The 17,393-nt window shown below is 34.0% G+C and overlaps 1 protein-coding gene across 2 annotated transcripts; it reads left to right on the top strand.

Moving 5' to 3' along the window:
• Positions 1–8,164: 8,164 nt before the first annotated feature.
• Positions 8,165–14,862, top strand: LOC131161500 (transcription initiation factor IIA subunit 2). 2 transcript variants are annotated; one of them, XM_058117311.1, is made up of 4 exons: positions 8,165–8,404; positions 8,641–8,786; positions 8,904–8,954; positions 14,356–14,862. In XM_058117311.1, the coding sequence occupies exons 2-4, from the start codon at positions 8,658–8,660 to the stop codon at positions 14,494–14,496; spliced, it is 321 nt and encodes a 106-aa protein (XP_057973294.1). In that variant the 5' UTR covers positions 8,165–8,404; positions 8,641–8,657; the 3' UTR covers positions 14,497–14,862. The 2 variants fall into 2 exon arrangements, with proteins under 2 accessions (XP_057973294.1, XP_057973293.1); XM_058117310.1 differs by having other exon boundaries at positions 8,247–8,441.
• The last annotated feature ends 2,531 nt before the right edge of the window (positions 14,863–17,393 follow it).

The following is a 17,393-nucleotide window of genomic DNA, read 5'->3' as shown; positions in this document are numbered from 1 at the left end:
GAACAAATGCACTCACGTATGATATGAAATAAGCTCAAGTGAGCAAGGGTATTTTTCTTCAAAACAATATTTTTGCAATCTTTGAATGAAGATATATATGATGAATACTCCAAAGATTATACCCAAATAAAATATTTCTCCAAAAACATTTTTCAATGAAAGTGGAGGAGAACCTAGGGTTTTGCTTCCAAATAATTTTTGCCCAAATAAAAATATATATGATCTTTGATTTTAAAAAAATTGCAATGAATACCACAAGGATCTTCAAATCCTTAAATGATATCTCCAAAAAATATTTTTCAAATGAAATATAGGAGATTTTAAAGTTTAGCTCAAAAATAAATTCTAACAATAAAATAATATAAGCTTTATGAATCTAGCAATGAAAATGCAAAAGATTCATAAGCTGGAATATGGTTTTTCCCAAAACTATTTATCAAGAAAAATATATGAGAAAACCTTCAAGCTACTCTCAAGAAAATTGATTTTCAAAATAAAGAATAAATGAGAGTCTATATATCTGAATATTTGTCTGAATATCTAAGTATCTGGGTGCTATGGTTCTAAAATCATGATATTCTGAAAATGTTGAAAATACATGTTTCCGTACATATACTGTAAATCATGATATTTTGAAAATACTATAAATCATGTTTCTGAATATATTGTATAGTTCCTATCTGCATGTATACTGAAAATTCATCATTTTATAAAACATGTATATTCCATGTTATTTTTTATCTAATATACTGTAAAACATGGTATTTGTAAACTGTATAAATATTGTACTACTCTGTTACTAGTGCATGCCACACAATTAAATAATTGGATTCACATGTTCTAAAATCTGTATTTTCTGTTATACTAATATTTTATGATCTAAATAATAATTTGGTAAAACATATAATTTATACTGATAATCATACTAAAATTTCCTAACATAAAATATTTCCCTTACCTCGTAATTAAGCTTGCCTACTAACATTCTAAATTACACCTCTAGCATTTATAATTCCATAACCCTGAAAATATTATATATATATATATATATATATATATATATATATATCCTGTCAATCAACTAAATACCCAGACTATTCTTTATTTTTGCATCTTCGGAATTATAAACTATTCATTATTTACCTGGGCTTCTGAAAAGATATCCGCTGGGGTCCTTAACCCAATCCTGCAGGATCCCAAAACACCTTCCTAAAAATATAATACCCTGATTTTACTTCACAAAACTCCATTATATTCCTATATTACTCAAAATCTAAACTCAATTAAGCATAATAAAACTGAAAATACCCAAATAATCTACTTACCCTGATTTTGGGATGGTTCCCAAACTTCTCAAATCAATATTTCGCTTCGACTATGTTGTAAAGAATCTCCCCAAGATCACTGTGGTAACTTCCGATCATCGAACCGGGGAGAGACGGAGCTGAAAACTTAGAGAGAAGGGAGGGAAAACCGTTTCTGGAGAGAGAAAATGAGAGAGAGAGAGAGAGAGAGAGAGAGAGAGAGAGAGAGAGAGAGAGAGAGAGAGAAATTCTTTCACTGAAATTCTGTTTTGGCTATATATAGAGAGTGTTATCCACGTGGACTCGTTGACGAGACACGTCTCATGGATGAGTCAATGAAGGGATCTCATCGATGACCACCGTCTCCTCGTCGACGAGTTTCAGACCCTAGCACAGGCCTCTCAGTAAGTTCTCGTCGACAAGACGCACGTCCCCGTGGACAAGCCCAAGAGTCTGCTTGTTGACGAGCACTTCTACACTCGTCAACGAGGCCCTATTGCGCCCTCTTATAAAAATTCTTTTTTCTCTCATTTCTTTTATTATTTAATTACTCTAATTCTTTGAGTCTCTACATTACAGATGCGAAGGGAAAGGTCATTGGTCACGTACCTGTCGTATGCCTAGGCACTTGGTAGATCTATACCAAACATCTATAAAGGAAAAAAGTAAAGAGGTTGAAACAAATTTTGCTAATAATGTTGTTCCAAAAGATTTTAATGTTGAAACATCAAACTCTGTTTATCTTGATGTTGCTGATTTCCTCGTAAATCCAGATGAAAATAATGATGTAATATTTTAGGATATATACAGTAAGTAATATTATATTTTGATAAATTGTTATTATGATCAATTATAGTAATGTGTTTTTTAAATATGTGTTGTAGTGTGAATTGTCTTAAAGCTTTGATCGATTCTAAGATATCTTCAGAAGAAGTTTGTTTAGTTGACAGTGCTACAACACATACAATTATGCGAGATAGGAAATATTTTCATTACTTGAATATATATTCAAAAAATGCTAATACAATATCTGGTTTTACAAATTTGATTGAAGGCTCTGAAATAGCTAATATAAAGTTACCTAATGGTACTTTATTACAAATTGACGAAACTTTATATTTTAGCAGATCCAGAAGAAATCTGTTAAACTTTAAAGATTTAAGACTTAATGGATATCACATTGAAACTACAAATGAAGGCAGTAAATAAATCTTTTATAATACTTCTATTGTTTCTAAGAGGAAACAAATTTTAGAAAAGCTGTCAACTTTATCTTCTGTATTGTATTATACAAAGATTAAAGCAGTTGAATCATATAATGTCTTGCACCAGAAAAGCAATGTCCCAAAGTTATTTATACTTTGGCATGATCGTCTTGGACATCCTAGAGATGGAATGATGCGAAGAATTATTGAAAATTCACATGGTCATCCACTAAAGAACCTGAAGATTCTTTTATCAAATGATTTCATGTGTATTGCTTGCTCTTGAGGGAAATTAATTGTTAAACCATCTGTTTCAAAAGTAAGTCTTGAATCATCTAGTTTCTTACAAAGAATTCATGGTGATATATACAGACCAATACATCCACCATTTGGACCATTTAGATATTTTATGGTTTTAATTGATGCATCTACTAGATGATCACATATTTCTCTACTTCCTACTCGTAATACTACATTAGCTAGACTTCTTTCTCAACTGATTAGATTACGAACTCATTTTTCCAATTATCCAATTAAATTAATTCATTTGAATAATGCTGGTGAATTAACATCCCAAACTTTTGATAACTATTGCATGTCACTTGTAATAGATGTTGAACATCCCATTGCTCATACCCATATACAAAATGGTTTAGCTGAATCTTTTATTAAGAGACTTCAACTCATTGCTAGACCTATGATTATGAGAACTAAATTGCCTTTATTTGTTTGGGGAGATGCTATTCTTCATGCCGCATGTTTAGTTCGTATAATGCCAACTGCTTATAATAATCTTTCACTCATGCAATTAGTTTCTGGGCAATAACCTGATATATCTTATTTAAGAATTTTTGGTTGTGCAATATATGTTCCCATTGCCACTCCTCAAATAACTAAAATGCTCCTCAACGTAAGCTTGGTATCTATGTTGGTTTTGATTCTTTTTCTATTATTAGATATCTTGAACCTTTAACAGTTGATTTGTCTAAAGTACGGTTTCAAGATTATCATTTTGATGAAGTAGTATTCTTTACTTTAGGGGGAGCAAAATCAGTGCCTGAAGCACAACATAAAATCACATGAAATGCCATGAGTTTATCTCATTTAGATTCTCGCTCAAATCAATGTGAACTTGAACTTCAGAAGATTATTAATTTGCAAAGGATTGCAAATCAATTACCAGATTCTTTTGTAGATACCAAAGCCATACTAAAATCTCATATACTTACTACAAAATTTTCAGCACGTATGAATGTCCCTGAAGGATGAGACCTAGCTGTAACGACCTGCTTAATAAATTGATTTTTGATTTTTTTTTTAAATGGCAAATAACATACTCTGATACCATGACATTAACCTAAACAGCAGGGAGCAGAATCATACAAACATAACCATTATATACAATACAAAACCAATACCAGAGTACTACTGTATTTTACGAAATATATGCATATAACTGTTTTTCAAAAATTCCCTCAACTATACTGGGATATACAAAAATGATCCCAAAAATGATACTCACTCTCTGACAGGGTACTACAGACGCCCCTCAATTTGCGAGCCTAATCTGCTCGCCTACCTGGATCACCTGAAAAATATTTCAACATTGGGATGAGTCAACGCTCAGTAAGAAGAAATATGCTATTACTAGTGTGTGGCGAATGAGCTACTATATATCATGAAATCTGTTTCATATAAACATGAATAACTGAGTACAAAAGTACAACACAAATAATGAAGCACACCACCCCTTTTCCCTATTGCCTGACATATTAGTATTATGGTTATAATTCAAAATACTTCTAGTGTATATAGTAGGATCCCCGTATCTGTAAATCAATACATAAGTAATAGTAACTGAAATTGTTCCTTGTGGCTATTTGTGTCATGACATGCCCCTCATGACGAGGTTGTGTGGCCCGTAGGCTGGATTTACCCTGGCTGGTCAACCAATAAAAAATCACTGAACTCCGTCAGTCGACCTACCCATCTCAACCTATATCTGGATGGGGAGCCTAACCTCTTCAAGGGCCTAGGTGGTCGACCATACCACGTATTATCTGAATAGGTGGTTGCACTCATAAAGTAACATAGTATTTGTAGCAACGGTACCGTGCTCTGTAGCTGCAAGTCCAATAGGGTCTGATATCATATAATATATTTCGATACATATCTATCTCTTTTACCATGATTCTGAAATAATCATAATAACCATAATGCTGCATAACGTACTGAAATCTGAATAATCATAACATGGAATTGCATATTCGTAATACTGGAATTCATATAATCATGGTACTGAGATTCGTATAATCATGGTACTAAAATTCGTAAAATCATGGTACTGAAGTTCACATAATCATAGTACTTAAATCCGTAAAATCATGGTACTGAAATTCATAAAAATCATGAAACTACAATTCGTAAAACATATCCCCGTACTACATACATGTTCACAAGCCACACCATAGTTTAATACATAATTTTCATAAATAAATACACTATATAATATTTAGAAATTTTCTAACATAGCATATTTCCCTTGCCTTATCTCTAAAAAGCCCCTACTGTACTCTAGCCTGATACCCGCAGGACCTTCTACAAAACACCCTGAAACCAACATATGCCAAAACTAAACATCAGTATTTTTCTATCTATATCATTTTCTATAACTACCATAAGGCCAAAATGAGACTAAAATGCCTTACCCTGAATTTGGGATGTAATCCAACTCTATTTTCCTAATGATCTACTCTGGCAGACTTGTGGAGAACTCCGCCAGGAGCGTCGTGGTAGCTTCGGATCGTCGATCCGGCGACTGGTGGGGTCGAAAAAGAAGAGAGAAGGGAGAGAGAGTCGTAGGAGAGAGAGTCGTAGGAGAGAGAGAGAGAGCGGTGAGAAATATGAGAAATATCCCCGTTTTCCCACTTTTATACTACTAGATTCATCGACGAGGCCCAACACTTCGTCGACGAATCCTTCAGTAAATTCATCGACGAAGCCCTGTATTCATCGACGAAATTCAGGCTGCCTTAGAACCCCTTTCAGTACTTTCTCATCAACGAAGCTTGGTAATTTTTGAAATTATGATTATTTAATATTATCTCCAAAATGCAATGTCGTCGACGAAGTCTACGGCCTCCTTCTGTTTCTGTATCTATTTTCTCTCCCTCTTATTATTACTAAAATGCTTTTATTCTTCGGGTCACTACAACTGACTAATGAACATAAACCACAAGTTAAGCATGGAAGGCATGTTGGTGCAAAAGATAAAACTCCCAGAAGGAGAAGATTGAAATTTGTTAACACTCCAGAAGAGGTTACATAGGTGGATAATCTATTTGACATTCACAAACTCATTTCTCCTGAAAATGAAATCCCTATTATAGAACCTCCTGAAGAGGAATCTCTTGAAGAGAAAACTCCTGAAGAGACATCCTTTGAAAAGGGACAGGTATTTGGAAATAATAATGAGATCTCAATTCATTACACATGAGAAATGTGGGATAGAAATAAAGTTGTTGTTAATAAGACATTTGCATATACAGTAGCTACTGACATTGCCAAACGTAATAAGGATCCTGAACTTAAATCTATTAATAAATGTTAATATAAAAGTGATTAGCTAAAATGGAAAGAGGCTATCACATCAAAATTAAACTCTCTATCAAAAAAAGAAGTTTTTGGACCTATAGTCCAGACATTAGAAGATATCCAACCCGTTGGATACAAATAGGTATCTGTGCGCAAGAGAAATGAAAATAATGAAATTACTCGATATAAAGCAAGGCTTGTGGCATAAGATTTCTCACAGAAACCCAAAATTGATTATAAGGAGACATATTCTCTCGTAGTGGATGGAATCACTTTCATATTCTTAATTGGGTTAACAATCACTGAACGACTGAGCATGCGTCTTATGGACGTAGTAACAACATACCTATATGGATCGTTGGATAGTGAAATTTATATGAAAATCCTTGAAGGATTTAAATTGCTTAAAGCAAAACCCAGAAATTTATATTTGATTAAACACCAACATTCTTTATATGGATTATAACAATCTAAATGCATGTGATACAATCAATTAAGTGAGTACCTTGTGAAAGAGGGATTCATAAATGATCCAATTTGTCCAAGCATTTTTATTAAAAGATCAGAATCTAGATTTGTTATAACTGTTGTTTATGTTGATGATTTGAATTTAGTTGGGACTCCTGAAGAGCTCATTAAAGCTACTAATTATTTAATGGCTGAATTTGAGATGGAAAATTTAGAAAAGACAAAATATTATCTTGGCCTACAGATTGAACATGTAAATGATGAAATTCTTGTTCATTAATCTAAATATACCGAAAAGGTATTAAGGCAATTCTATATGGACAAAGTACATCCTTTGAGATCTCCAATGATGGTGCGATCACTTGATGTTAAGAAAAATCCATTTCGACCTCGTAATAAGGGAGAGGAATTACTTGATCCTGAAGTACCATATTTAAGTGTTATCAACTCTCTAATGTATCTATCCAATTGTACAAGACCCAACATTGCATTTGTTATAAATCTACTAGCTAGATACAGCTCTACTCCTACTCTGCGGCACTAGAATGGAATTAAGCACATTATGTGTTATTAGAGAGGTACATATGATTTGGGTTTATTCTACTAATTTTATTCCAAATCTCAATTAGCAGGGTATACAGATGCTGGATATCTATCTGATCTTCACAATGCTAAATCTTAAACTGGATATATATTTCTTTTTGGAAAAATTGCTATATCTTGGAAATCAGTAAAGCAGATGATTACAACAATATCCTCAAATCATTCTAAAATACTAGCTATCCATTAAGTCAATAGAGAATGCGTGCAGTTCAAATCAATGATTTCTCATATCCAATCAAATTGTGGTCTTCAATCAATTAAAAATATTCCAACAATTTTATATGAAGACAATGTTGCATGTGTAGCTCAATTAAGAGGAAGATATATAAAGGGTGATTGAACAAAGCATATCTCTTCAAAATTCTTCTATACACATGAACTTCAGAAGAATTGTGATATAAATGTTCAGCAGATCCAATCAAGAGATAATCTAGCAGATTTGTTCACCAAACTTTACTTGCTATAACATTCAAGAAATTATTTCATCTTATCAGAATGAGGTATCTTAAAGATCTTAACAATATATGAGTGACAGCCAAGTGAGAGTGTTATAAATGGATGATTATTATCATGTGGTTGTCCCTATCTCATCCATCTTATCTCCATCTTCTCACTTATCTCTTATTAAACGAAACCTTATATGCTCCTCCACATGCCTATAAAAGGAAGAGCAGGGTGTGAGAATAAGTAATTTTGTATGTGGAAAGGAAAAGTGGAGTAGATAAGAAAAAGAAAAAGAAAAATAAAAAGGAGAAAGATAAAAATAGAAAGATAAATGAGAGTTATAAAAGAAAATGGGAGAAATGTCTAGTACAAGGCTAATTGCATATCACTTTATAATTTCTCTTGAAATAGTGAAGATTTGATTCAATTCACCTGTGGAGTAGGTACATCCGAATTACATAAATTCGGCCTCGTCTTCAATTATTTTCTACTCATCTTTATTTATTTATTATTATTAACTTCTACATCATTTTATAACAAAAATAGAAAAGAAAGAAGAAAGAAGAAAATGCAAGCCTTCCCTGAAACCTGACATGTAATTTCACAACCAGTAGGGCATATTCGTCCTCGCAAAATATTCCCGTCTTCTCGCTGCTATATATACCCTCCTGCTACAAAACTAGGGTATAAAAGGCCCCAATCTCTCCTGCCTACGAGGTTTCGAAGTTCGAACAATCTCAAATTCCAGACACGAACACGTTCCCGACCACCTCACCTCCATACCCAGTTCGTCCCTGCTACCTCTCTTTACTCGCCTTCAATCGTAACTTTGCTTCTCTCCTGCCTCTCTCTCTCTCTCTCTCTCTGGATGCCTGCAGTTTCTTGAGAATTCATACTTTTGTCTCATGGTTTATTGAAATTTTTGGATTCGATATGGTTCTGCGCACCATTTTATTTTCTTTGATGGATGTACATGTTGCGGAACCCTAGAAGTGCTCATTTTGCGGACATTGTTTTGACAGATCTGTGGCAAGGAGGAATGGCGACGTTCGAGCTGTACCGGAGGTCGACGATCGGGATGTGTTTGACTGAAACTTTGGACGAGATGGTTCAGAACCGCACTCTCAGTCCTGAGCTCGCCATTCAAGTTCTTGTCCAGTTCGACAAGGTACCGTTTTCATTTTATATCGCATTTAACTCAAACCTTTCTTTCCTTTCTTCCCCCCTTAGTTATAGTTTTAGACGTTTGGCTCTGCATTTACTTATTTTATTTTATGGATTTCAGTCTATGACCGAAGCTCTGGAAACCCAGGTTAAGAGTAAGGTCTCCATTAAGGTAAGCTTACCTTATGTTCATTTTCTTATTTACCTCCCAGCTGCAGCCACATTCACGATGCATCTGAGGATTACAAAATATGCTAGCTATATTTACCAGAACAGTCGTTTAAATTTATAAATATGAAATATCAAAGTAATTGTCTACAAGTTTGCCTATCTAGCACTAGCAGTACAAGTGGGTGCATTTTTCCCCCCTTTTTTGAGAGACCAGCCTAAGTGGGTATCATTGTTGATTGTATTTCATGCTTAATATTGCTCTAATGTGTTGTTATTTTAATTGAAATATATTATTGTTTGTTCTAAGTGGGTTGGAGGTATGCAATTTCATGCTTTATGTTTCTCCTTTTTACGTTTGCTATCATTTGAAATGTGGCATGGTTGTTCTAATTGAGTTGGAAGTATGCAACATAGAGGCCATGCTGTTCATGTCAGTTTGTTTTGGTGCTAAAGGGAAGCAGAATTGTTAAACTATGCAGGTATTGGCGTGTGACTTGTAAGTGCTTCTAATAGTTATGAGTTATTATAGTGTCATGTTTAGTTCTTTAGTAACACATTATTTAATTATACTGGGGTATGCATTTATGATCAGCCTTTTTTCTTCATCCCTTAGTTTTCTGTTCCAATCTTAAAATAAATATAAAAAAAAAAGTCACATCAACATGTCCCATTTAAACCCCCTTGACTTAATTGCATTTGATGATTTCTCATTGGTAACCAATTTCCCCTTGATCCTAAATGAAGCTTTTTGCCATATTGGTGGGTGTCGCTTTCAATTATTTCAATAGAGCGAGTGTGCATAGCTATGTTTATTGTTTGCTCTTCTCACTTTTAGCTTTCTCAGCGCTGATGCGAGTGAGCTAATTTGAACCTCTAAAGGCTCTAGGTCTACATCTAGTCACTTTTGTTTCCTTCCCTTCTTAAAGCAACTATCACAAAATCAAATTGGTAATGTTTAATACAATGAAACACCATGTTCTTTTTATTTTAATTGTTTCAACTTTTGAAATTTGTTGACTTGGAAGAAAAGTTGCATCACTAATGATGGGATTAATGTAACCTATTTGTGTGGTTCGGAAGAGTTGGGTAATTTAATTATTTAGAGCATTTACATACTTGTTTTCTAGTCCCAAGGAAGTTTCATGATATTATATGCTAGTTCCTTGGTTGGAACTTCGGATGCTCTATTCATTGCACAAGAAAACAAAAGTAAAGAATTAGAATTCAGAATTTCAAAAAAGGTTTCTATTGAGGAAGCACTTGTTAAATTTTAGATTAATTTTTTTAAAAAAAAATTTAACGTCTCATCAATGAATTGTCAAGGATCATCTGTTTTATGCTCCCATTCAAAAAAGGAAAAAAATTTGAAAGCATCTTAGGGGTGTTGTTTAGTATCTTTTCTATTTTTGTGGCTTAACAGTCACGAGAGATTATGACAACATGTTTGTTTTCGCTACTAGTTTTTTGTTTGTGGTGTCTAGATGTTCTCAAAAAGATTAAAAACCAAAATTTATGGTTTTAAGTTGTGACATCTTCACAATATTTTAATATCTTGAACTAAATTTTTTGAATGAATTTTAATTAAAATTTAAATTTAATGACCACTTAAATTTAAGTACAACTAAAATGAAGATATCCATAAATTTTCCAAAAAATTTCAAAAATAATAAGTCATTTAAGAAATATTATTGCTATTTTCAATTGTCACATACAAAAGGATTGTCCAAAGTGAGTTATGAAATATAATACAACAGCAACAGCAGCAGCAAGCCTTAAGTCCCACTAGGTGAGGTCAGGTTCATGAATCATTTTTCGCCAATTAACCTGATCCAAAGTAGTTGTTGTATTAGATTTAGGGCTATTAAAGCCTTCCTCATTACATCATTTCAAGTAATTTTAGGCCTACTCCTATTCTTTTTTATACCAGAAACCATAGCGAACTCGCACCTCCTCACAAGTGCTCTACTAGGCCTACGTTTTAAATGCCTAAATCATCTAAGTCGCCCCTCCCTTATCTTGTTTTCAACTGGTGCTATGCCTAATTTTTTGTTTATATATTCATTTCTTACTTCATCTTTTAATGTTAAACCACTCATCCACCTTAGCATACACATCTTAGCAACTTTCATTCTTTGTATATGTTGTTTCTTAGTTGCCCAACATTTTGAACCATAAAGCATAGCTGGCCTTATAGTTGTTTTATAAAATTTTCCTTTTAATTTTAAGGATATTCTACGATCACACAACACACCTGACGCACTCCTCCATTTTACTCAACCTATCTTAATCTTATGTACTACATCTTCATCAATTTCCCCTTCACCTTGCATAATAGAACCAAGATATCTAAATCTATTAGTGCTATTAATCTCTTGATTATCCAGCTTAATCTTCTCTCTGTTGCTACTCCTTACATTACTGAAATTACATTTCATATATTTAGTCTTATTCCTACTTAATCCTAAACCCTGTAGACTCTAATGTGACTCTCCAAAGTTCTAGCTTAGATTCCACTCCACTCCTACTATCATCAATAAACACGATATCATCTGCAAACAACATACACCAAGGGATCTCATCTTAGATATTCTTAGTAATTTCATCAATTACTAAAATAAATATATAAGAACTCAAAGTGGAACTTTGATGAACACCTATTGAGATTGGGAACTCTCTAGACTCTCCTTCTACGGTCCTAATGCTAGTCATTACTCTATCATACGTATCCTTAATGACCTTCGTATATCTACAGCAAATTCCCTTCTTTCTAATACCTACCAAAGCACTTCCTTAGGTACTCTATCATAAGCTTTCTCTAGATCAATAAAAACCATATACAAGTCTTTCTTCTTTTTCCTAAACTTTTCCATTAAACTTCTTAAAAGAATTACTATAATAATTATTATAATAAATTTTAATTTTACTTTTTTAATTTTTTATTATTTTAATCATATTTATTAATTGTTATTTGATTCAAGGACAAACATGAGCGTTTGTTCAATTATGTTTTTAATTTGTTTTAGTTTTAGAAATATTAACCAAAAAGTTTTTTGTTTTTGATTTTTAGTTTTTGTTCGTGGTTTTTATTTCTCATTTCTAATTTTCATTTTCATAATTTTTGACAGTGGTTCAACCCCTTGACTGGTAACTAATATTTGTAATTTTATACATTTTAATTGATAGTTGTAAAACAATTTTGTCAGAGTTTCCCTAAGATGGGAGTTGGGACGAATTTATTGATGTCCTTTGGTTACCATTCCTGGGGTACGTGGCCCATGGTGTGGAAGGGATATGGGGCTCTATGCTATTTTTTTTGACACAATTGTGCTTGGAAGTAATATTGTCATTGTATGGGAGAAGGTCTTCTAATGCGTATGATTAACCCAGATGTTGGGTTAACCCTTTTTGACCCCAATGCTGTTTTGGAATTCAGATGTCTTTCTGGTGCTCTGGGGTTAGTAGTTCCCAATTTCTAACTGCTAATGCTTCTGCAGGTTTGCTATTACAGTATTCTGTTTCCGAATTCATGATTTAGTCAAGGCATGAGAGTTAATATATTTTAACTAATTCCATTTTTGATCTTAAATATGTCAAGAATTACTTGTAACTGTTTGAAGAATTTGAAAATTAGTAAAATAGAACACACAAGGGCATAAAAGATGAAACAAAATAGAGTTTCTTCCAGTCTATTTTATTGATGAATTTTCGTATTCGCTCGCCTAAGAACCCCAACCCAACACTAATCCAGCAGCAGCAAAGCATCTTCTGGATCCAGGCCCATGCTTCATACAACAGAGTGCGGTATGATCAGTGGTTGCATGTCAATTCTGGATCTGACACCATGCAATTGGCCAAACATAGAGAAGGAAAGAGGGATTTTCTGGGATCTTTAGAATGCTGGCGTGCTGAACTTGAAGAATTGGAGATGCACTGTGATCTGATATAGTGGGGCTCCAAGTTTCTTTATGATTTGACTGGCCAAGGTGAAAGTTGAAACAAATGAAGCAAAAAGAGTTGCACAAAAAACTACAGATCCTCAGTAGTTGAATAACATTAAACAGTGAGTTTCTGTTTCCCAATCCGGACTCAAAAATGCTGTCGTGCACGCAGGATAAGGGGAGATGAGAACTTGTATTTTGAGTGGGATATTTTCAATGGTTCTACGGAGGACCACAAATGGAGAACTTTAGATGCTTATGTTGTAGCAATAGTTAATAATTAGGATTTGTATTTTAGTCTGAAATTTTTTGGTTATTTTAGAATTTTAGTTATTTAGGTTTATGTTGGGTATATAAATTACTTTGGGGTTATTTTGTATTATTTTAGTTATGATCTTGGGTTTATAAGTACTTTCTTTGTGTAGTGTACAAGGACAGTTATGATTTGAATGCAATTGGATTTTCCCTCCCCACTCTGTCTCTCCCCCTCTCTATCTCATGCTTGTGTGCAGCCCTCTGCCTCTTCTTCTTCTTCTTGTCCTCCTCCTCCTTTCATCTTCTTCTTCCTTTCTCCTCTCCTCATTCTCTCTCTCTCTCTCTCTCTCTCTCTCTCTCCCTCTATTTTTCACTTTTTCTGTTTCTGTCACTGTCCTACAACAGGTTTTTTCTGCTTTTAGGAGCCATGAGTCTTTTGTTTTCACTGTACTACAGTTAGGTGTTTTTTCAAGAAGGGGAAAAAAAAAAACAAAAAAAAACACAAATAAAAAGTGAAAACAAAATTAAAGGTTAAAAGTTACTTTTATGGATGAGGAGCAAGGGGTCTGCTTTTGTCTCTGATTTGTATATTCACTTGTCAATCTCAATATCTACATGTTCTTATTTTTTTGTTTTTTTGTTTTATTTTTTAATGTCACTTCTTGTGGCCATGTATGAAATGAAAGCATAGGTTCTTGTAGATATAATCTTGTATATGAAGAGTATTTAAAGTGAATTCTTTCTAGTGCAAGTTTTGTGTGCGCCTGTGGGAAAGGGTGTCTATAGTGCATTTAATGATATTTTTGACTGGAATAATACTATTACAGAAAATAGCATTACTTTTCGCACTTGAAAGTTGGCACCCCATATGTTTTGGAATTTTTTTTTCCCTGTATTTACTGTTTGCTTGCATGTTCATGTTCTGCTGCTCAAGTTTTTTCTTTCTTTGTACATGATGTATGTTTGTATGCAAAATAGAATCATTAGGGTCAGAGAATCCATCCCTAACCCAACCAGTTGACAATTTTTCTTTAACAAATTTATGTTTTTTTTTTTTTTTTCTTTTGCCAGTTGGCAATAATATTAATGAGTCGTAGGTTACACTGGGTCAGGCTTGATTGTTTTTGAGGTTTTGTATCCTTCTTTGATCCCCTTGATTTCGTTATATTCAGTCCATCACTGATGCTTCCCTCTTTGGATCTGCTACAGGGACATTTACACACCTACCGATTCTGCGACAATGTGTGGACCTTCATCTTACAGGATGCTCTGTTCAAGAATGAGGAATGCCAGGAGAATGTTGGTCGGGTTAAAATAGTGGCATGTGACTCGAAGCTTCTCACACAATGAACCAAGCATTTTATCAGTAGCATACTTGATAAGGAGACATGTTTTTGACTTGCTGGTCTGATGGTAGTGGGGTGAAAGCAGAGGAAGGTGGGATTGGTCCAACCAGTTGCACATTCTGCAGCAGTGGAGAATTTGACACTAGAATGTTAAAACCCAACAACCTTGACGAGTATTACTTTTATTTCATGTTGCATTTCTGTGGTTGAATGCATATTGGATGATCCCTCATCCTTCCTCTCACTGTATCTCCGAATGAAGCACCTTGAAGATTTGAGTTGGACTGATGATACGAGTCCATGATAAATGTGCAAAATATGAATTTAGCATGTAGGCATTGCAGAATAATACATCATAGTAATTGGTTTATGCATTGTGTTGGCTAGGAAGGACAGGTACCGGCAGTGCTGGCCTTCCTCAGCCCAAAGTTTTAGTTTACTCGGGATTCAAATTTTAAAATGCTACAGCTCAGTATGTTTCCTTTTTACAGCAGTGGGTCTTGCACCCCTCTTGACAGCTGCATGCACAAGCTGCAGCAATAACCAGGAACAGAAAGGATTGCACTGACAATTCCCAATTATACAGGAATATGGTCATGCAATGTCAGAGAAGGCAAGGAAGATTAGATTGCGGGGGGGTTGTTGGTTGGCTCACAATTTAGGTTTTGCAATAGTTGTTTGTGCAAATGACTAGACATTCTTTGGCACCTTGCATAGTGTCTTGGAGATCTGTGACTGTAGGCTTTTTTCCACTCAAAACACAAAACACTTCGAAGTTGTGCACAGCAAGCTTAATTTATTGAGGTTGATTAAGGAAAATCAAGAGTGAGAGGAAAATAATCTGCCTTTTTATCCTTCTGTGTTTTGTTCTGGTTTACGCCAAAATTGTTGTGCAGCTCATGCAAAGTATTATTTGTTATGGAGATGGGGTGAACCTAGAATTCTTAATCGATGTTGTATTTTAAATCTTCCTTTTGATACATAGTATAACATTATTAGTACCCAATTAAGGGAGAGCGAATGTTTTGGTTATTATATGCTTTTCTTTCTCTCCTTTTTTGGGTCTTTCAAAACACTAGAATTTTCTTTTGGGGAGATTTTTATGTCCTTGGAACAATGTCAACATTAATTATAGAACATGTAACAAGTTTTTCAATTCGTTTTGCAAGACCATACAAAACACAAAAAGGGTAAACAAAGAATCAAGCTCTTGCATAGCAACAATTAGAACTTAGGGAGGACCCCCACTCCCCCTTTTCCCCAACCACTTAGAAAGAGTAAGGGGCATTGGCTCTACTCCCTCCGGCTAAAGGAGGTCACTTGGGAGCTTTTACAGTCCTCCACAAGGCACTCACATTTCAAGATTCAACATTGTGCTGGATTCATAAACTAATCAGTAACAATTTTGACATCTCTTCAATTAGGATGTTTGACCATTTAGAGCACAAAGCATTGACAAACCAAATTTAGCTATAAAAGCTTCTTTTACTATAGGGTTGGTTGTGAAAAAGAGGAAGGGGGGGGGGGGGGGTACCCAAGCCCTGACAGTACGTCCATAACTATTCCTTGCCATACTTCAACAAAGCTTTGAGGATGTGAGCTTGAATAGCCAGCCACATAAAAAAATTGAATTTAATGTTGTTCAACTATAGGGGAACCACGTGGCAGGATGCCTTCATTTAGGATTGGACAAAGGTCAAAGAATGAATCCTTTGTGTTTATTAAAAGCCTTATGGATCTTAACTCTAATCTTTAAGGGACCAATTGGAACATTCCAAAAAGGATCTTGCTTTTAAGGGATTAGATTACTCAAAACATAATGCTTATAGAAAGTGGAAGAAGTTTACCTGAGGGCAATTGAAATCAAGAAGGGAGATGGGTTAAGGGACCATACAACCCATTGAGTAGGGGACTTGATATTTCTATTTGATTAACTTTGATGCCCCAGAAGGAGAACCAAATTATTCTTCCTAGATGGCATTAAAAAAAAAATGGGGGGGGGGGGTTTTGGGGTTGAGGCAAACTCTTTGCATAGAGGGCAGGGCAAATTAGTGGCTTGAAAGCTACTACTCAATATAGATCGGCCTAATCATGGTCTTAAATTTCCACGAAATTGTCGAAATTTCCAATTTCAATCACCCTCAAAATTAAAATCACATTCGATTTCCATCTTACATAATTTCCTTCAAAATCTCAACGAATCATTTGAAATTTATCGAAATTTGAGCGAAACTTGTAGAAATTTTAACTATACGATGAAATTTCGTCAAAATTCAAATGAAAAATTTAGGAGTGAAGTGACATTTCTATTTTAATTTATTTTATTTATTCTGTTGAAACAAAAGTTTATTACAAGTGCTTTTGAAATTATATGAAAAAATAAACTTACAGTAACATTTTATTTAACCATTCATGTCTAAATTATCATTATTTGTATAATAAATAATATTTAAATGATTTATGAATTTCATTTATATTAACTGAATATGGTTAATGTACATTATCTTACAAATATATTTGATACACATACTATTTTACCACTTACCCTAACTACTAGGGTACCAGCTCCCCTTTATCTCGGAACTCTTTCTACTCATCTGTCCTGATTGCCTGAAATGTTTAGATTTTAGGTGAGACACCTCTTAATAAGACAAAATAAATTATTTACAGTGTGTGACACATTAGTTTAATTATATCATAACACATTCCATTTTAATAAATATATCAACTAGGAAACATATATATAGACACACACAGTACTCATAATCACATAAGCTTTCATTCATTTTCATAATCATATATACATATATTTCCAATTCTCAAATCATATACATACCCGTTCATTCTCATATCATATACATACTCATTTATTCTCATATCATTTACATACTTTCTCATTCC

This window comes from Malania oleifera, chromosome 8 (assembly GCF_029873635.1).
Source record: "Malania oleifera isolate guangnan ecotype guangnan chromosome 8, ASM2987363v1, whole genome shotgun sequence".
Lineage (NCBI taxonomy): Eukaryota > Viridiplantae > Streptophyta > Magnoliopsida > Santalales > Ximeniaceae > Malania > Malania oleifera.
The sequence above is the reverse complement of the archived record's forward strand: the minus strand, read 5'-3'. Positions and strand labels throughout refer to the sequence as shown.

Excerpts from the sequence above, each read along its gene's own strand:
- LOC131161500 (XM_058117311.1), top strand. The coding sequence starts at position 8,658 with ATGGCGACGTTCGAGCTGTACCGGAGGTCGACGATCGGGATGTGTTTG. Across the intron at positions 8,787-8,903 it reads TTCTTGTCCAGTTCGACAAG|TCTATGACCGAAGCTCTGGA; the intron begins GTACCGTTTTCA and ends TATGGATTTCAG. Across the intron at positions 8,955-14,355 it reads AGAGTAAGGTCTCCATTAAG|GGACATTTACACACCTACCG; the intron begins GTAAGCTTACCT and ends GATCTGCTACAG.